The sequence below is a fragment of the Cyprinus carpio genome, chromosome B7 (genome assembly GCF_018340385.1).
Source record: "Cyprinus carpio isolate SPL01 chromosome B7, ASM1834038v1, whole genome shotgun sequence".
Classification (NCBI taxonomy): domain Eukaryota; kingdom Metazoa; phylum Chordata; class Actinopteri; order Cypriniformes; family Cyprinidae; genus Cyprinus; species Cyprinus carpio.
The window spans coordinates 28077159-28099214 of record NC_056603.1 but is presented as its reverse complement, the minus strand read 5'-3'; the positions used below and the strand labels follow the sequence as shown (position 1 = coordinate 28099214).

General features: G+C 36.1%; 2 protein-coding genes across 2 annotated transcripts in view; one reads left to right on the top strand and one right to left on the bottom strand.

The window, feature by feature from the left end:
- Positions 1-7725, top strand: part of LOC109067632 (paired amphipathic helix protein Sin3a-like) — a 38135-nt gene extending 30410 nt beyond the window's left edge. Inside the window, exons 20-21 of the mRNA XM_042728169.1 lie at positions 1018-1219; positions 6202-7725. Of these exons, the coding sequence (XP_042584103.1) occupies positions 1018-1219; positions 6202-6423 (424 nt within the window). The 3' untranslated portion in view covers positions 6424-7725. The remainder of the gene's footprint in view (positions 1-1017; positions 1220-6201) is intronic.
- A 1285-nt stretch (positions 7726-9010) lies between these two features.
- Positions 9011-15988, bottom strand: crabp1b (cellular retinoic acid binding protein 1b). Its single transcript, XM_042728168.1, has 4 exons — positions 15741-15988; positions 13979-14157; positions 11830-11943; positions 9011-9413 (listed from the first exon to the last, which is right to left on the bottom strand). Exons 1-4 carry the CDS (start codon positions 15808-15810, stop codon positions 9363-9365), a joined length of 414 nt encoding a protein of 137 aa, XP_042584102.1. The 5' UTR covers positions 15811-15988; the 3' UTR covers positions 9011-9362.
- Between the last annotated feature and the right edge of the window lie 6068 nt (positions 15989-22056).

Below are 22056 nucleotides of genomic sequence, written 5' to 3'. Positions count from 1 at the left end.
GTATAAATGCTTTTATAGTCTGTAAGATTTGAGTGAGTAGACCTTGTATGCTGAGATCTCAGAGACGATGTGTCCTCCCATTGCTGATTCTCTTGAGTTCGATTGGGGTTGTCAGTTTACAAAGTGGTGTTATGACTCAAACTTAAACTTAAACCCACCACGGTCTGACGGCTGTATTTCAGAGAGGGGCTTGTCAATAAAACTCTGGTCTGAATTTTATCCTCAAATGTGCGTGTAGTCTATTTCTTTCCAACAGATGTTTGAGCTCTAGCATGGGAGGATGATTGATTTGCTTGTTCTTTCAGTTTTCATAATGCATGGTTTATGTGCAGCGCCGGAGAGATGCTCTTGATGTCTCCATGTTCATCCACAAACTGACAGTCAAATTTGTATTTATTTTTGGATTGATTCATTACTGTTTATGTGCAGTGCTAGGTTGAGTAGCTGACATTTGCACCACTGTTTTTGCTAAGAAAATGAATGCAACAAACACTTCTAGTGCATGGTCATGCAATGCATAATGCACAATGTCAACCCATATCCTGGCCATTTAACCTTATTCCCTACCTGGTTTCTTTTTTTGTGACGATTGGCTAGTTTCTTTAAGTGAAGTCCTGAATTCAAAATAAGAGTCAAGGTTTCTATGCCCATTCACATCTGTAACCTTTGGTAAGTACACTTCTAATTTTAGTCTTTAATTGAAGCAGGGAAATTATTATTTTTTTTTTTTTTTTTTTTTCATCCAGTACCTTGATTTGGCACTTGATCAATACGGTTTTGCCATGGATATGAGTTTTCAGTGGAGATTATCATTTTTGTTGATAATTTATCATATCTGTTGAGACCCAGGTGCACTGTAGACAGTTGCATTGGTACATAATTTTTCTTTTTGATTAGGATGTTCCTCTCCTTAGGCTGTCAGATGCTGAGCCTTAACATGTTTGATAGCATTTGTACTAAATTTAAGAAAGATTTAGGTTTTTTGAAAATTAAACAATGTGCATTTTTCTTTTTAAGGAACCTAAGGCGAGTCCGGAAGTGCCAGAGAGGTCAGGAGATGCAGGTGAGAGAGACCAAAGAAACAGCTAAGAAATCCTCAGAGGGCGGCGAGGACTCAAAAATGGAGTGCATGTTTAAGCTCAACTCCTACAAGATGGTGTACGTCTTCAAGTCGGAGGACTACATGTACCGACGCACTGCACAGCTGAGAGCGCATCAGGTATATAGATGATAGATCAATGGTTCAATATTTGAAGCCCCAACCCTCCCATATTGACTAAGAAATTTCTGATGTTTCTACTCTAATTATTATGGTTTAAATTAAATAGGTTTTTTTTATGAACAGAAACTGGGAGTGTTGATATATAGAAGGAATAGTCCAGCCAAAAAATTATTTCAGTTATTCATACTCAAGTCATTCCAAACCTGCATGACCTGTAAGTTCTACTGAAGAAACTGAGATATTTTGAAGAATATTGATAAAGTATGGACAAAAAAAACAAAAAACAAATGGCAACTGGAAATGTTTGGTTACCAATATTCTTCAAAATATCATTTTATGCTCCATTGAAGAATAGAAGTCATACAGGTTTGACAGATGTTGACAGTTTTTTTTATTATTAACAATACACAATTGATATTCATGATTCTACTTCTCTTCAGTAACAATAGTCTTTAAGGGGAAAGTATGATTTCAGCTTGCATCATGATTTTTTTTTTTTTTTTTTTTTTTTTCATTTATTAGCATTTTAATAAAAACTATTTAGCCCACCAATTACCCCACTTTAACTTACTAAATTAACTTATTAACCCTTATGTGATTTTGGTCCACTAGGGGGTAATGTTGAGTTAATTTGGCCACAACTTTCTCTGTGTTTTAGCAAATGGAATGATTTTTGGTGACAAATCTTATTTTGACACATATTTTAGGAACACACAAAATGACTTGTTTTCAACAAAAATTTTCTCCCTCTTTTACTGTTCATGGCTGTTTTTGCCCCATTGACTTCTATTATAATGACATTTTTTGATTGCAAAGCCATGACACCATATAATCATGCATTCTTGATTGTTAGTGGTTTTCCCTGTTGGGAAGAGGTAAAATTTGTTGATCATTAGGTGGGACCATTAACCCTTTAGACATGCCTGTGCAAAAAAAGCTTAGTTTCTGGCTTATACAGGTCCTTCTCAAAAAATTAGCATATTGTGAAAAAGTTCATTATTTTCCATAATGTAATGATAAAAATTAAACTTTCATATATTTTAGATTCATTGCACACCAACTGAAATATTTCAGGTCTTTTATTGTTTTAATACTGATGATTTTGGCATACAGCTCATGAAAACCCAAAATTCCTATCTCAAAAAATTAGCATATCATGAAAAGGTTCTCTAAACGAGCTATTAACCTAATCATCTGAATCAACTAATTAACTGTAAACACCTGCAAAAGATTCCTGAGGCTTTTAAAAACTCCCAGCCTGGTTCATTACTCAAAACCGCAATCATGGGTAAGAGGTTAACCCAGAAGGCCATCATTGACATCCTCAAGCGAGAGGGTAAGACACAGAAAGAAATTTCTGAACGAATAGGCTGTTCCCAGAGTGCTGTATCAAGGCACCTCAGTGGGAAGTCTGTGGGAAGGAAAAAGTGTGGGAAAAAACGCTGCACAACGAGAAGTGGTGACCGGACCCTGAGGAAGATTGTGGAGAAGGACCGATTCCAGACCTTGGGGGACCTGCGGAAGCAGTGGATTGCAGTAGTCTGGAGTAGAAACATCCAGAGCCACCGTGCACAGGCGTGTGCTTTTGAACCAGAAACAGGGGCAGAAGCGCCTGACCTGAGCTACAGAGAAGCAGCACTGGACTGTTGCTCAGTGGTCCAAAGTTCTTTTTTCGGATGAAAGCAAATTTTGCATGAACTGAACTGGTGGTAGACGCAGGTTTTAAAGCATCTGATATATTGTGTAAAAGAGTTTGAACCACAGAGATAGTGTCAAGTACCCACAGTCAGTGATGGTCTCGGGGTGCCATGTCAGCTGCTGGTGTTGGTCCACTGTGTTTTATCAAGGGCAGGGTCAATGCAGCTAGCTATCAGGAGATTTTGGAGCACTTCATGCTTCCATCTGCTGAAAAGCTTTATGGAGATGAAGATTTCGTTTTTCAGCACGACCTGGCACCTGCTCACAGTGCTAAAACCACTGGTAAATGGTTTACTGACCATGGTATTACTGTGCTCAATTGGCCTGCCAACTCTCCTGACCTGAACCCCATAGAGAATCTGTGGGATATTGTGAAGAGAAAGTTGAGATACGCAAGACCCAACACTCTGGATGAGCTTAAGGCCGCTATCGAAGCATCCTGGGCCTCCATAACACCTCAGCAGTGCCACAGGCTGATTGCCTCCATGCCACGCCGCATTGAAGCAGTCATTTCTGCAAAAGGATTCCCGACCAAGTATTGAGTGCATAACTGAACATAATTATTTGAAGGTTGACTTTTTTTGTATTAAAAACACTTTTCTTTTTATTGGTCGGATGAAATATGCTAATTTTTTTAGATAGGAATTTTGGGTTTTCATGAGCTGTATGCCAAAATCATCAGTATTAAAACAATAAAAGACCTGAAATATTTCAGTTGGTGTGCAATGAATCTAAAATATATGAAAGTTTAATTTTTATCATTACATTATGGAAAATAATGAACTTTTTCACAATATGCTAATTTTTTGAGAAGGACCTGTATATGGAGTTATAATGCAGTATAACAGCAAATTATAGTGTGTGTGTGTGAGAGAGAGAGAGAGAGAGAGAGAGAGTGAGAGAGACCTTTGCGCACTTACCTTGATGTATCTGAGAAAATCTAAATATGCACCTCAGCTCTCAGAACTACATGGAGTAAACAGTAACAAAATAAGTGTATTTATGCACCTGCTGCCTTTTGATATAGAGAAGTACAGACCAAACAAAAACAAGTGGATATAAACATTGCATGCCATCCTGCTGGTCATTTGATGGTGAGAAGAGCAGCAAGCAATATGAGAAAGGGCTTGACTTGTACCGAAGTTTTAGAAATGATTATGCAGCCTGACCCCTCCAGGGAGCTGCAGGATGTATTGTCTTCTCCCTCTGACACCACAGACTCAGGAGAGTCAGATCCTGATTTTGTTGTGGCACCCTCATCATCCTCTCGAGCTTCCACTGAAGGCAAGGAGGATTCAGAGGATCCTGTATCTGGGTGGATTGGGACAAACGGCAAAGTGTGGTTTTCCACCAACGTGGAGACAAATCACTTCCTTCAGCCTCCCAGAGGCGTGACTCCAGGGACGATGTGTTAGGCCATCGCAAGGGTCAAGAAGTGTGTGTGTATGTGTGAGAGTGAAAGTGAGACCTTTGCGCACTTACCTTGATGCATCTGAGAAAATCAAAATATGCACCTCAGCTCTCAGAACTACATGGAGTAAACAAAAACAAAGTAAGTGTTTTTATGCACCTGCTGCCTTTTGATGGTGAGAAGTACGGATGGCCTATTTGTGAAATGCTTTTCTTTTCTTGATGGTAAAGCCAGTTTAAAAAAACTACATGGAGTAAACAAACACTGAAGGATTCTAAAAAAACACACACACACATTAAAAAAATCTACTTTGCATCAGATTTATGAACTTAATTTATTATGAACCAAAATGCAACAACAACTTTAAATAAACTGCAGCTCGCTAGAGGGGTCAGGCTGCATAATAATTTCTTAAACTTCGGTACAAGTCAAGCCCTTTCTCTTGTTGCTTTCTGCTCTTCTCTCCATCAAATGACCAGCAGGATGGCATGCAAGTGTTTAAATCCACGTACCTTATTTTTGTTTAGTTGGTACTTCTTACCACCATCAAAAGGCAGCAGGTGCATAAATACACTTAGTTTTTGTTTACTCCATGTAGTTCTGAGAGCTGAGGTGCATATTTTGATTTTCTCAAATACATCAAGGTAAGTGCGCAAAGGTCTCTCTCTCTCTCTCTCTCTCTCTCTCTCTCTCTCTCTCTCTCTCTCTCTCTCTCTCTCTCTCTCTCTCTCTCTCTCTCTCTCTCTCTCTCTCTCTCTCTCTCTCTCTCTCTCTCTCTCTCTCTCTCTCTCTCTCTCTCTCTCTCTCTCTCTCTCTCTCTCTCTCTCTCTCTCTCTCTCTCTCTCTCTCTCTCTCTCTCTCTCTCTCTCACTCACTCACTCACTCACTCACTCACACACACACTATAATTTGCTGTTATACTGCATTATAACTCCATATACAAGCCAGAAACTAAGCTCTTTTTTTTTTGCACAGGCATGTCTAAAGGGTTAATGGTCCCACCTAGTGATCAACTGTAAAAATTACAAATTTTACCTCTTCCCAACAAGGAAAACCACCAACCATCAAGAATGCATGATTTTATGGTGTAATGGCTTTGCAGTCAAAAAAATTTGTTATAATGGAAGTCAATGGGGCAAAAACAGCCACAAACACTAAATGAGGGAGAAAAAAAATTTAATCTAATGCTGCACAAAAACTAACAATGCATCAAAGCCAATGTTGTTACTAATCTTTGACATGCCCGAGACTGTGATAAAAGGTAAAATAATATCCAGCCCACAATCACTTTTTATATTGAAAATAAGTCATTTTGTGTGTTTTTTTTTTTTGTGTGATTTTTTTTTTCATTTATGAACTTGGCAATTAATTTTTTTTTTTTTTTTTAAACATCTGGTAGTTTTGATCAGGACGGAGGTTGATTAAGAGATTTATGCAAAAAAAAAAAATTGAAAAAATATTTATCTGATACATTTTTACAGCAGTTTAATTTAGTGGATGTTTTCATCTCAAACATAATGAAAGGGTAGTTAATTTGAACAATGCACAAGGGTTAACTTACCAATTTACCAACTTACCATTTAACTACAGTGTTGACAATTTAGTTATGTCAGCACTGTGATAGAGGAATATGTTTTGAGATCATCAAGATTAGGGATGCACAATAAATATTGCACAATATTTAATACGCATCTCGTCAGTAAAGCCGGATCTGTAATAAGCTTTAAATCTCTACACGTGCGTGCTTTCATGTGGAGCAGCATTTACTACACAGAGCCGTGGTTCACTGACAAGCTGCACAAAACACCGATCATCCCTAATCAAGATGCTTCAAATTTGATTGAATTCTGTTTATCTTGATGATTTTCAGTCACACCAGAGAGTAAGCACTCGTCTGCATCAGCGCTTTCAGTTGTGGCTGGACAGGTGGCGGAAAGAGCATGTGACCAGCGACATGGCGGCCGCCTCTTACAAGTGGCTGATGGGCGAGAGCCTGGAGGGGCTACTGCCCTGCAGAACCGTCTGTGAGCCCAAGATCCTCCACTTCCAGAACATCAACAAATACAAAGTCACCTACAGCACTACGTTGTAAAGCTCAAGTTTTCAAGAGAAGGGAGTGCTTTTCCTTCCATTTTATGTTGTTTTTACGATGACTGAAGTAGCACTGAAATTAAAGTCTGACCGCCATTGAATTCTTTGAAGATTGCTCACTTTTTTTTTTCTTGTTTTATTTTTTATTTTTTACCTTTTTAAATTTTTAGATTGGAGCCCCCCACCCCCCACCGGACTTTATACTAAGTTGGTTAGTGACCTTCAATCATGAGGGCAAGAAAACACTTCTTGCAAATGCTGCAGCTCTAGTCAGACATTTATTAGATTTTCAAGACAATAAGAATCGGTTTTGTCTTTTTGAGTGTCTTTTTGTGAAAAGGATGGTTTACAAATACAGGTCAAGATCCATGCCCATTTGTATATCATTTTTTTTTATTTTTCATCTCTTCAAGGTGAATAGTAGTTTATTAGCAATATGTCTTTTGTGGTTCACTTCAACCACATACACGTTCAGAAAATGAGAGAAAATCTTGAATCGGTTTTTAAAAAAGCCTCCATGTTTGGGGCTATGCAGCTAAACCAGGACTGATGATGTGAATTTCCCAAGTGTATTGTTTGCAATATACATGAAATGTAATCAAGGTCTCTTTTCACAGGTTAATTACAGCACCATTAATGAAGGTATTACCGTTAATTAATAGACATCTAAGATACCAGCCACAATGTGTCAATCAGGAACACCAGAATAAATACAGTCACGAAAGCTCTTTTAATGTAAATATGATGTATATATGCCAGACTGTTTATATTCTGACAACCTTCACTGTTACGTAGTTCAGTTCTTAGGCTTCCTTGTCAGCTTAGTGGTGGAGGCTAATGCTGGGATGTTTAAGAAAACACTTCATTACTATTCTTACCAAAGGGAGTACTTGTTGAAAGTGTTTTGTCTGGTCACTCAGTCTCCTCTCGTTATGTAGTCATGAAAATGTTCATTCTTGACAGCTTCAGGTTTGTCCAGAACCTGAAATGTTGAATAGGATGATGCTATATTTGGCCCCTTATCTGAACTTGTATTCAAATTTGTGATATCACTGCCTGTGTTCTGAGTAGAACTTAGAAACGATCCTGTTTGGTCCCATTTTGCCCTCTTGTACCGAGAAGTCTGGAAATGTAACTTGGGGCACATTTGTATGTGCTTTAAGGCTTTGGTTTATGCTGAAAAATATGTAAAACATATTTAAAGAAGGCAATGACAGCATGTTTCTATGTTCTCATGTACAGCCCTTTTATATTATTCATTATTGTTTTAAAGATTGAAATAAAACAGAATTGTAGTAGATTACCCTGCTGTGTGTCGAGCTACTTGGAACAATAAAGGATCAATAATGCATGCTTGTTTTCACACCGAATTACATTCATGTACTCTCAGTGTTGTGTGTGGATATTTTTTGTGCAATGAAGGATAATTAGTGGTTGCCTGTTTCTTGCAGAACACACAGTGTTTGGACATTCTCCTGTGGCAGAATGCTTTACACTCAGATGTGACTATAGAGTTAACTTAAAACATTAGCCAAACTCTCATGATCACATTGAGGCATGCAGTTATTAATTTCCAACGCTGGAGTTAAACGAATTCTCTACAGCTTTTATTAGGAAATGCAATTAACTCTTTTAACGGTCTTTAGAGTTTTTTTTTTTTATAAATTGTGTAAAAAAAAAAATTTTTTTTTGTATGTGTATGTCCTTTTTCTCTCTTGTTTTTTTTTTTTTTTTTTTTTTTGGCCCAAAAAAGGCAAGAGCGTTTAAATACCAAAGAGAGTAATAAAAGTCTACAGTGACATCTAACTTACCAGGAGAAAAAAAAGTGTTGGTTCGATATGGCTCATTATTTAATTAGGGTTTGGCCCCATATTATAGTTAAGCAGTCCCTGGAGAAATGGGTCATTAAAAAAGGCTCTCCAAGTCCATAACTCATAGAGCATAAAATGGAGACGGATGACGGCTTTTCCTCACAGATGGAGAGAAGAACGCCAACACTTTCTTTTGACCCTGTTGATTCTTTTACAAGTCGTTAACCATGCCAGATATTTGTCTTTTGCATGTGACAGTGAAGACTGGAATAATGGCTGCTTAAAATTTGGGTTTGCCACTACAGGAGTAAATTACATTTTAAAATATATAAAAATTGAGTTTTAAATTGAAACAATATTTCACATCTTTGTGTTTTTTTTTTTTTTTTTTTTGGACCAAATAAAGGCATCCTTGGTGAGCATAAGAGATTTCTTTAAAAACATTACAGACCCTCAAACATTTGACCAGTAGTGTTGTCCTCTGGGAAGCATGCATTTTATGTATCTTCTGAAGGGCAGAACTAAATAATGTCACTGCAGGATCGTTAGCAAACTATGGTTGCAAGCTCCATTGAACTATTGGTAATGACGGAACTTGCCACCATAGTTGCTTTTGGGAAACGCACCCCAGGACAAACAAGGCACTCATAAACAACTATCACAAAATATAAAAACACTTGAGGATCTTCCAGGTAATAACACAAGATTCAAGGATATATAAACTTGCGCTTCCAGTGAAGCATGTTGGTTAAAGAGATTTAAAAATGTACAATCATATCATTAACCATTATATGTCTTTATTATTCCATGCACAGTCAATGACTACAAAAAAAAGTTAATAAAGATCATTAGACATGGCTGCAGTAAACCATTACAAGTGTTCTAAGAATGTTTGTCAGATATAACCATGAATATAACTAACTGTCCAGGCCACCTTAAATCATCTTAGAGCTTGAGAGCCAGGCCTGACTAAAAACATTATAAAAATGAATCTAATGATTAAACTGAATAAACATAAATGGTGATAAAGTCAGAAAGTATCAACTAACACACAACAGTGCAAGTTAATCACAAACAAAATGTTATTCCTCCAAAGCTGCAAGTGCTGGAATATCCCTCCATCCAGTGCTTATTCCCGTACATAAATCCGTGTGCACACCACATCATCGGCCCCAAAGGTCTAAGCAATGAAAATAAACATAGAGAGAACGCCATTAACTCATTCATTCTTTCAGTGTTATTCACAGTTCATTTTGTTCACCATGATTTATTTGCAGTCATAGATTGATTATACTGTATGTGACATTTTGCTCTGATGTAAACAATTTGTTTGTAGCTTCTTGGAATTGTTTATCACTGATGTATTGATGGGATTGAGAGGAAGTGCATCTGACTTCTCAATCGTGAAACGTTTGGAAATCACATCAAAACAGAACTAGAGCAGCTTACAACACCATAGACCATCTGCGCTCCAGAGCAGGACCACCTAACGCACTCTTTTTAAAAAATGGTATTAGGACGGGCCATCTGCTGTGTGCGCCGGTGCCGTGAGACACATTAGAGAGAGGAGCGTCAGGCCCTTACACACCGCCAGCATTTCCTACATGTAACATGATCAATTAGACCCATTTGCAAAATGTTTTCTGGGTCACTGCCAGTAAATTTGCTCTTTGATGCCAGCTTTATTGAAATGTGGCCATTATCACAAAAAGCCACACACATTAATCACTAGAATGAAAAAACTGGTAAAAATGAAGTAAATTTTATGTAAACCATTTATAATAAAGACAAATGGTTTCAAGTGATTCATAAGAACAATATATTAATTTCAGTAAACAAAAAGACCGAAAGCATTTGCCATTATATTCATATGCAACGAGGCAGTTTTTTTTTAATTAGCTGCAGTTGGTCATGATTATTCAGCTCATGACAAAACAGCTGGTCATGAATGGAAAGACATGCATCACCATCATGCATTCAGAAGTCTCTCCTCCTCATGAGCCTGAAGGTGTTTTGATGTGAGCCAGCTGCATTACCAGTTCACTGTGATGCATCACATTTATAGCTGTGCCTAATAAGACACAGATGTGACTTCAACATATCTTGTCCGGCATGCTGTAATGCCACCAACTGTGTCAAGGTCCATGAATGCATTAATGTGGACCACAAATACCACTGAATGCAAGTTGTGCTGTGTTAATGGTTCAGCGTATTTCCCTGTTGAGCTCATTTATTTAGCAATAACTTTCCATGAATAGAGCACATAGGCTCTGTAATGGCCTAGTAAATAGCTTTTTCAACAAATGTTATATGAATGTCTACATAAATGCAACATAAAAGAATAAGCACATAAATAAATTATGAAAAACATAAAATCGTGGAAAAATATGTAAAAGAACTGCAAATTATGCCTATAGCTATCACTCAGTAGCAGCTACTGCTAATTTGGAACAAGATGTTGGTTTGTTGTCATTAATATAGATATATTTCCCCCCAAAAAGCAAGATGAATATTTGTTTTGTCAAGAAATTGAATAACAAGGTTAAATGTTTGATCGTGATGGATGCCGCCAGTACTTAAAATTATGTAAAAACTATGAAAATGAAACAGAATATATTATGTACTTATTTCCTGTCAGTGTGTATGAAGAAAATAATGTCTAAAAAAGACGTAAAAAAAAATGTCTGACAGGGCTCTGGGTTGTACAAAAAATGGTAAGCAAAACTTAATATATCTTTTTAATTTTATTTATTTAATCAAGTATATCAGTTCAATAGATTATATCAAATTAATGTTATTTGTTGTATATAGATGTGCATAGTACAAGCAACATCATCTCAAGAAAAAAAAAACTTCACAAGCAGGACAGCCCAAAATCCCACTTTAAGGGAGTGAATGCATTTGCTATATTTTTGAACTAGTGGCTTTTCATGCTAGGCCAATTTTATGCAAGATAACAGTTTTTATAGTAAAAAAAAAACATGGTGTTTGTGCTTCCAATGCTTTAAAAGAAAAAGTGGTTACTGAACACTGCATAGTAAGCAATTTCAGAATTGGGCCTTGGTTTTAACTTGTGTTATACAGAGCCTCTATAAACTTTTAAGTATGTGAGTGTCACACAAGGTTAGATGCTACTGTAGGTTGTATTCGCTTGTTATGCATCAGTTACCTTTACTGAATGCTCATGAGCTGCTTTTTATGGCACATATTTTCAGTGACCCATGTGAAGAATGTGTGTTTCACCATCACAAGTCTTTCCCAAATCCGCTTTAAAGTTTACAACAGATACTTGAAGAGAGAGAAAGGAAGACATTTGATGTCCCTCAGGGGCAGCGAAGCCAGTGAATAAAGCCAGTAATAAAACTCCTCAGCTATAAGGCCAGTTTACTGTTGTCCATCTGGCCTATAAAAACGGAGCAGGCCAGATGTTTACCCAATCCTGCATTTTTGAAAAAAAAAATCCAAACAAATCCAAGTGATCGGTTTCTCATGGGTGTCAGTGATCACAAAGCAGACTGAAACATGTCACACTCAGAGACATTCAGCACAAACACACAATGACAGACAGAATTGTTTTAAATGGAAAAGCTTCTCACCAGAATGAGTTCGTTCCCTCTCAGCTCTCGTGTCCAGTACGTCTTAGGGCCGTTACCATCCAGAAGGGTTTGCCTACAGGTCATCTTGTTCTCTGTCTCCCATGTGACCAGGCTCTGTGGACAATTACAGGCAAATGGCAATTCCGCAACACAGCCTTTTGAAGATGAACATCTGTATCTACATGCACTGCACACTGGAAGAACATTTATATTTTTCTCAGAGGAATTCATCTGTCCATTTGCACTTGAATTATGATGGCCATTGAATGTTACAGGCCTTTAGGACATTGATTTGGGAGAATAAATCATAAGTAATGGAGTGAGGACAGATGACCACCTCAGGTGACCTGCTACGTCATGCCAATGAGTCATAGCTATATATTTGACCACCCTCTCTGCTGAATCTTTTGTGCTGGGTTTAACTGAATAACTAAATATACAGGTTTCATTTCATGTTCATTTAATGTTGCCCCTGCCAAATAACTAAATAGTAAAATGAAAAATGCTTGGGTGTCCATTTCTGTCAAAAACAGATGTTTATTTTGTGCTAGGCCTGTGGTTGCTTTTATTTGCTTGTAAAAAGTCAGCAGTCATAAAGGTTAGCTTGTTAAAAAGGCTTTCTAGCACATGACAGTCGCCACCCATTGCCCTTTCAGCAGCCTCTGATGGGTTGACAGGCTCAGAATGAAAACACATCCTATCATATCAGTGCTCATCGGTTCTTTAGTATGCACACATTATCTTGCATGGTGCTGGATGTGATGAGAGCAGCCGTTTGAGCCAGAATCCCCTCAGATCCATTCAAATCCAGGAGATTAAAGGTGGAAGACATAAGGGCGACTGTAGCTAATTTAGATAAGCCTGCAGTGTTGCTTTGATGCACTTGCTTGCCATATAATCTATTTTACCAAACTGTCTGTGACCTGGCTTAGAGGTGGAAAACAGATTAGCACAGTCACAATATATATCATGTGACTTAAAAACATCTCGTAAGTAATTTAATTAATTTTGCACACCCACATCTCATTACACACACACACACACACACACACACACGGTTTCCATGTTTTATGGGAACATTCCATAGATGCAATGATTTTTATACTGTAAAAAAAGTATTTTCTATCCACTTATTCTAAACCTACCCCATCACACAAAACTTTCTGTATTTTGACATTTGCAAAAAAACAACAACAACAACAACAACAAAAAAACACCAACATAATTCTGCATGATTTATAAGCTGTTTTTCTCATGTGGACCAAAAATGTTCCCACAAGGTCAAAAATTACTGGTAATACTATCCTTGTGGAGACATTTGGTACTGTATAGAGAATACAAGGTACACACACACACACACACACACACACACACACGTTAAAAAATGTAGGGTTGGTAAGACTTTTAAAAAGTCTCTTTTGCTCAGAATTGTGGCATTTAAAAATTAAATACAACAAAATGACTAATATTGTGAAATATTACTACTAAAAACTTACTGTTTTTATAACTGTTTTCTATATTAATGTTTTAATAATTTATTCTTCTGGCGTTAAAGCAGAATTTTCAGCAGCCATTTCTCCAGTCCCCAGTGTCATTTTATTATTTTATTTTATTATTTCATTTTATTTTTATAATTTTTTACTTATTTATTTTGTAGAAGCCATGACACATTTTTTTTAGGATTTTTTGATGAACAGACTGCAATTTTTTAAACCAATTTATTGAGTCCTGTCTTAATAAATATATTAATTTCTGTGTGTGTGTGTTTATATATATATATATATATATATATATATATATATATATATATATATATATATATATATATATATATATATATATATATATGTTACTTTTTAGAAGCAAGTTCATTAAATGCTGTACTTTTAGATGTAAATATATAAATAAAATTATTAAATAAATGAATGAGTGAATATACACACACACACACAACACACACACACACACACACACACACATATATATATATATATATATATATATATATATATATATATATATATATATATATATATATATATATATATATATATACAAATAAATAGATCTCCGTATTCTGTATTCTCATTTCTAAAGAATAAAGATACTGATCCAAAAAAAAAAAAAAAAAACTTCCAAGCTGTATTACCTTGCACTTGCGCCCATCTACGGTCTCCTCGTTGAACTCTTGTCCTATCTGGAAGTTAATTTCTGTGGTCCTCACAGTGGTGGAGGTTTTGATGTAGAACTGTTCGCCGTTCTGGCGGATCTCCACGTGGGGTTTAGAGGCTGCAGCACAGGCCACCTTCCTCAGCATAGCGTTCACCCCTGCATTACACAAAACATCTCATTACGCCACATGAGTTGTCAAATTCACCACTTTGCTTCTGCAAATGTTTTCAGTTTTATGTCACTGAGGCAGAATGAAGCAAACAAAAGTCTCCAAATGAAAATATTATTATATACAGTAAATGACTGAATAACCCCACGAAGCATTCATTGCTCTTGACTGTGCTGTAATTATCCACTTGTATATCTCACTCTAATTCCCTCAAGATGGCATACTTACATCATTTATTTGAATCTGCTGCAATAGATACTGGGGCAAAGGGAATTTCTGACCTGCTTTCACTTGTGTGGCTTTCATGTTTTTAATGTGACTGACGTTCATTTTTCCTAGTCATAACTAGGGCAAGTTAAGCATTCATACAGCCACGGTATGCCATATTTTTGGCATAAATAGTTATCAAGTGACCACAGAGTAGATTGTTATCAGCAGATGTTGCAAATAAGGAGCTGCAAAGACAGGGTGTTGACTGGAAGGAATGCCACGGCTCTTGGTCTTGTGCAGTGCTTACATGGAAAGTGCTGAAACTACAAGGGCTAACTGCATATTTGTGGCACAGCATTGTAGTGTAAACTATTAGGGTGAGGAACTGTCTGATCACTTTCATAAACATTTCAGTTCTCAGAAATGTCTTTCTTTATGCTTAGCAGTTTTCTAGAGAATTGAAGGCATCAGTTTCACACACCTTTTTTTCTGATATCAGAAAAAAAAAATACTCACTACCAGTATTCTCATCAAAGAATACTGAAATCATGTATCACCACTTCTACAAAAATATTAAACAGCATAGCTGTTTTCAACATGGATAATAAGAAGTAATGTTTCAAATCAGCATGATTTCTGAAGGATCGTGACACTGAAGCCTGGAGTAATGGCTGCTGAAAATTCAGCTTTGCCATTACAGATATAAATTATATTTCTTAACAAATTAAAATAGTAAAAAACTTTTTTATATTAGAATATTTCACAATATTAACATTTTTACTGTAGTTTTGATCAAATAAGTGAAGCCAACTTTGGAGACTTTTTTCAAAAACAAAAATCTTACCCCAGACTTTTTAAACCTTAATGTAAAAAAAAAAAAAATAATAATAATAATAATAAAAAAAAAAAAAAAAAAAAAAAAAAAATACATTTTTTTTCAGACAATTTGTTCAGACAATTTGATCAAATCATAATTTCTGGGCTGCATTTTTATTATTATTATTAGTATTATTAAATAAACAATTACATTTCATTTAATAATAATATTTAAAAAATCCACTTTGTTGGTGCATTTTTGTGCCCTTGCTAAATCTCTGCACTGTCTCTGTAGCTTTGAGAATTTGAATAAGAATCCAGGCAACTCATGCTGCCAAAGAAACAAAAGAGACTGAAGACGTAGTCCAACAGCCCGAAAATAATAGTGATTTACTCTTCACACTAGTTAATCCATGAATATGCTATTGAAGACTAAACAGCAGATGAAGAGAGGATTCTGTACAGGGCCTAAACAACAGGATAAAACAGTCTATAGTAATCATACTACACACTTAGTGAAGGATGAAGTGAGTGAATCACTTACCGAGCGCTTTGAGGAGTTCTTCAAAATTTTCACTGCTCTTCATCTTCCAGGTTCCAGCAAAATTAGGCATCTTGACCTGTTCCTTTGTATCACTCTGGCTTTCAAAAACTTGCCTTTAAATTCAGAAACCCAGTAAACAGATCTTCAACCACTTTTTAGATCTAAGAGGCTGTCAGTTTCTTCTCTTTCTCACCCTGTCTCTTCTAGAGTGTCACCCTCTCTTTCTTTCGGTCTCTGTGTTACGCCTTCTGGACCACTGCTGATAGCAAGCATCTGTGACGTACGTCAGTGGTCCCTCCCACCCAGATGGATGTAATGGCTTACAGGAGCACCCATTCTCTAACGCTTCTTATTCATCTCACACCCTTGAATTCATTGCTTTAATACTATCCAGGCTGTCACATCTATTCTCATATAAAGCTCCTAAAGACTTTAAGTAATCAGTTCATACTCTTCTATGGCCTTTTTTATCGCTTTGCCAGTTCTTCAACTTTTGGATTAAAGTGAAAGTAAATTATAGTTTTTCATTTTCCGCCAGTGCACTTTTTAAATCTATTCAGCAGTTCTGTCACAATATGAATTATTTTTACAAATACATCTGGTTGATGAAATTAGGAGAATGATTATTGGAGTACATTTCATAAGAAAATTATTTCTTCAGTCTTTCTGCTTCAAAATGTAATCTTTAATTCAGTGTTGCTTGTCGTTTCTTTGTAATTATTTGTTGCACTTGGCAGCAGTTTCTGAATGAAAAGTGTTTCAAAGTAAATTCCGCACCATTTTTTTTCCCGTCTGTATGCACTCTAGATATAAATTATATCAATTTGAGTCAATTTTCTTGTCTTTTAAACAACCCACAGCACATTTTGAAAACAGCCCTCAACACATTTCCCATGAAGACCCATTCATCCTGGATCCTGCCTCCCAAGAGGAGAAGGACAGGAGCCCCAGGAGAGAAAGAGGGGCCCCAGGCCGAACTCCCCCTCCCCTTCTAGGCAGTCTGATTTGTTCCTGTCGCGATGTTGTTTCATTTATCTCTTTGACAAAGTGCCTTTGCGACAGCAGTTGATAATTAATGTAGAGCGAGGGCAGAGAGCACTTTGTCATTTCTCCAGGAAGTATCCAGGAGAAGGAACGGACCCATCCACTCGCTTGCGTACCCTCATCAGCCACCGTTTGTCCCATCAATCAATTGATTTGGTATGGGCCTTCAGATGTTGCGGTGTGTGAATGTATCTTTTCTCTCCTTTGTTTTTATAAGGCCCTGGTGAATGTGCCAATGTGTGGTCCATGAAATAGACTGTGCTATGCCAGGACCATGATGTGGAGGACCATTGTTCCTCAAGAACATGCAGAAAGGTTGCATTAACATACTGTATTGTATTGCGTATAGTTATTGCATTAACAATGGACAAGAAAATGGAATGTTGCATTTAAAAACTTTTTTGGGTAACACATTGGGTAACATTTTATTTTACAGTTTCCTTGATACATGCTCTTGCTATAGTAATAACTGTAAACTATCCATAATTACAAGCCTACATCCCTGAATCAAACACCATATAGTAAATATATTTTGTCAGTCAATATTACTCAGTATATTATTGTGTAATTACACTGTAACAAGGACACCTTAAATTATAACCTTTTTGTGTGCGTGTATGTGTGTGTGTGTGTGGGGGGGGGGGGGGCTTGGTGACACTATACAATTTTTTTACATTATGGTAATGCATTAACTAACATGAGTTAACAATGAGTAAAATATTCTTATGGTGCTAATTAACCTTAGTTAAATTTTTAGTTAAAAAAAGTTCATATCAGTTCACAACACACAATTTTTGATCTGAAAAATGTATTACTAAATGTTGCGATTAAGATTAATAAATGCTGTTCATTGTTAAATTTTAACATGTTAACAAATCAAAACTTATTGTACTATATTACCAACATATGCATCTTTTTATTTGTCTTTTTACGAACACTCTTGCACTTTTAAAAATAGAGGTTCTTCATCTTCATTCATTATGGTTCCAAAAAGAATATTTGACATCCATGGAACCGTTCCATTCCACAAAAGATTCTCATAGTTCAAAATGGTTCTTTAGATTTTTAAAATGTTCTTCACACTAGGAAAAATTATTAGTTTAAGAACCATTCATTGCAAGACTCTTTAGGGAACCAGAAAAGATTCTTCGATGACATTGCTGAGAAACCCCCTTTAGGAACCTTTACTTTTAAGAGCGCAGATGGACCTGGCTTGAGGTCATACCAGATTAAATCACAAATCACCAATCGACATACACTAATGGAGAACATCCATCAACGTCCAGCTCTGCAAAAGAGACACGGCCCAGTGAGACAACACCCTGTCCACTGATATCACAGATATAAAGACCCCCAGACTCGTTAGGGCATCTATTATGCTCAGTCATTTTTCACTCAGAAATGTACCTAATGGAAGTCACTCCCAGTGGGACAGCATGCGTCAATGCCCTGAGCGTCTGACTATGAAGAGAAGTGCTTCAAACTCCAGTCCATCTGATCTTTGCTTGATCATTTATCTGCATTGACCTCAAACTAATCAGCGATTGAGTCATCAGACCTCAGCTCGCAAGCTTCCCATCTGCTTATCACTAATTGTTTCTCTTAGCAGCATTCTTTAATTAGGATTAACAAAATTTAGTAACAACAAGGCTTTATATGTTAAGATGAGCATGGAACAATACTTCTACTCTATTTGTTAAACTTGGACTGCATACGAAATCGCATACTTCTCCAAATTCAAATATTCATACAACGGTAGGTGAAAAATACCCAGATGATGCACTACTTCCAGCGGGATTCTGAAGTGCGCATCACATGGAAACTTTACCATCCTATGAGACCACAATGAAAGCAATGCAACTGAAGTTGGTAGGTCACATGACAATGGCAACATGGGGAATGTAGTACGTCCAGATGTTTTCATACTATACAGAACAAACCTTTTTTAAAAAAGGTTTCGCAAAATAACAAGTTATTCAAAAAAAGTACCTAATCAGAGAGTATTTGATTTTGGACGCAGCCCGTTTTGGTAATTTGAACATTTACAAATGCATTTTTAAAAACAAATGTTGTATCTGACAACATTCGTTATTGCTCTGTTAACTAACTTGAATGAACAATGGATAAAAATGAACAAAGATTAATAAATACCGTAAATTATGCTGCTCATTGTTAGTTCATGTTAACTAATGTAAATAAATATAACATTATGATAAAAATGTAACAAACAAATATAATTGAATAATAATAATAATAAAAAAGATGTTATAGACAAACGTAAGAAAAACAAAGAATGTATTTTCATAAAATGTGAGGGAAAGGACAATAATGCTTTTTTCAGTGGACCATATAGCCGTTGTGGGTGTAAGAAGTTTTGGGGGCAGTGATGAAGTCTGTGCCATCGTGCTCTGGCAGAGACACGCATCATTGGCAGCACTTTCCTGGCCTGAAGGCTGAGGCCCTATCACAGTTAATCACAGCTGCACATCACACCCCATCACAAAATATTGCAGCAAACACACTGATAACAGGCCATTGTTCTGTTATGATTTAATTGTGTTGCTTAAAATCTTGGGCTGTGTGAATATGTAAGAGAAGCAATGGCACATTCTGTGTGCTTTCTTTATTCTTTGTGCATTAACTGTCCCAGTTTATATTTATTTTTGATTGTTTTGTGGTTTTTCTCGGTTATATTATGGCATTCGGTATAAAAGCAGAAACCATTTCACCTGCATCCCAACTGAGTAAATCAATTTTTATGTTTTTTTTTTTAAGTTGAAACCTATATACTATAGGTTATTTTTCTGATTTGGAAGTTGTTTTTCCCTTCAGATCAGATCAGGCTTCAGCAGATTCCTCAAAATTTCAAAGCTTTCCTACTGACAGAAAAGGAATGATGATTTCTTGCAAACTTGAGATTTGAAATGTAATGTTTGAATGAGTAATATCTTCCCTTCCCCTCCCCTCCCCGAAGTTCTGTTTGAAGCGCAACTAACCATCATGTGAATGTAGCTACAGGGAAACATTTGTCTCATCTCTAACCTCGGGCTTTACAGAAGCACTGCTCTGGCACTAATCATTAAATCAGAGCAGAAAGAATCTCCACTGCCTAAAGACAAACACACTGTAGGGGGCAGCGCACTTGCCCTGAAATGTAACTAATGAATATACTCTTCTCTAACAGTCTTTTTGATACGTTTCATCTTCTGCTGCAGTGTTGAAGACATATCAGTACAATTCCTGCCATTGCTTTTGAATTTATAGCTATATAAATCTATAGCTATTATATTGTGTTTTCTGCAAAAACACTGAAGTCTCCCTAAGAAATCAGTCCAAAAATATAGGTGTATATATAAACATTTCCAAGGCATGAAGAGGAGCTGAACTCTTTTGGTATCAAGACAAAAGTCAGTTGTAACCTTAAAAATTTTGACTCCAAGCCCCCATTAAGATAACATGACTTTGTTGTACTTTTACACTGATTTTTAGAGTGTTAAAGAAATGGAGAAATGTATATTCATTATAAAAGTGCCCACATCATATTATGATTATATTACATTAATTGACTTCTCCATCACACTATTAAAATGAGGCTTACTTATACCTCCAGATTATTCATGGCATTTGTTTAGGAGGTAAATTAAAAATATCAAATATCTCGTTTTTACTTTTTTGTCTTACTTTAAATCATTTTAATCATTTTGAGGGCCACTTAAGGCCCTCAAGCCCTCTAAATGAGTATATAATGAATCATTTTTACTATGTACTTTATATGCTTTTACAGATCAACAGTTACAAATGTGCACCAAACAGTGTTTCAGAAATTTACCTTGTGAATCAGAACACACCATTTGTGGCATTTTATTTTAAATTATATATAGAGAGAGATATAGTTCTTATATGTTATTTTGTATTTATTTGTGGAGTAAGTTCTCACTTCTTGGTTCAAGTTGTTTGTGTGTGTGTGTGTATTTATTTATTTTTCATTCCATGAACTATTAATTTGTTGATGCTAACAAAAATAAAAACAGATTCCTCTATATACAAGTTTAAATTATTCAAAGCTAAACTATTGATTCGGGTCATTATCCTGTTTTTCTAAAGTAGCCGAGATGAGGTTAAAGTGAAAATGCAAGTAAAAATGCTTCAGAACAGCAGCAGTTGTTAAATATATAATTAGTATGACTGGAATAAATTTATCTGGCTTATCATCTATGACTGAGCAAAACTAGACTAGACTTTTTATAAGTGGCTGCCCCCTAGTGGTGACAAGTAGAATCACAATCTATGAGTGCTAAACGCTTTCCTTCAGGATACAGTTGGGTCAAAATCACTATAGGGTGCCTTTGGTGTCCTCACCAGAATCACTCATTCATCATGAACATAATACAATATAATAAAATTCTGAAATTATATGATAAATGACCAACCAATTGCACAAATATAACTACAACTACAGTCTCTTTAAAGGTATTTTTCTCATTTTATACCATTTTCTTTGATTGGATGTGTGTGATTTTGGCATGTCCCTCACGCAGATCATCTAACTTCAACGAGTGTAAATAACACAATACTGAAATAATTTTAAATATTCTTATTGCCCTCAGCCAGCTGTTAATAAAACAAGTCAGATTGTTCATTTATATTCTATTTTCATAATAATACTAAGCATTTTGCACGTGTCCCTGAAATTGCTGTCCACCCTGTCATGATGTTTTAAATGCCCCTTTAAGAAATCCTCTGATCTACTCCACCCGCATTTTGCCTTTCTTCAGTGGAGGTTAAAACATCTGCTGCAAGCACACTAAGCATGGACACTTATATTTCTTAATTTTCATCATATTGTGTTTGTAGTTGCATGTTTCCAAGCTTAACATGTCCACCCTGTCATAGTAAAATATTAATTTACATAAAAGTTTTTCAGAAATTCAAAATATATATTTTAAGCAGCACACATTCAGTTTCAACAATGAACCACTTTGCTGACTGAAGGTACACTATGTGTTTATTAAATGCTAACTTTAACCAAAAATGTCCACCCTGTCACAAAGCTTTCCATGACAGGGTGGACATGGTACATGATAGGGGGGAAGTGTGCATAGTTTTTGCCAAATTTTGATAATGTTTTAACAGGCTATTGATTTAACATGTTAAACTGGTGTGATTTATTATGGGGAAAAAAAAAAGTTAAATTGATAAATGCATTTAATGCACCCCAGCCCAGAGCTATATGCTATCTCACACTGCATGCAGTTGCTTAGTGATGAACATG

Coding starts and splice junctions, on each gene's coding strand:
- crabp1b (XM_042728168.1), bottom strand. CDS start 15,810: ATGCCTAATTTTGCTGGAACCTGGAAGATGAAGAGCAGTGAAAATTTT. Junction 14,158..15,740: donor AGAACTCCTCAAAGCGCTCG/GTAAGTGATTCA, acceptor TGTGTAATGCAG/GGGTGAACGCTATGCTGAGG. Junction 11,944..13,978: donor TAGATGGGCGCAAGTGCAAG/GTAATACAGCTT, acceptor AATTGTCCACAG/AGCCTGGTCACATGGGAGAC.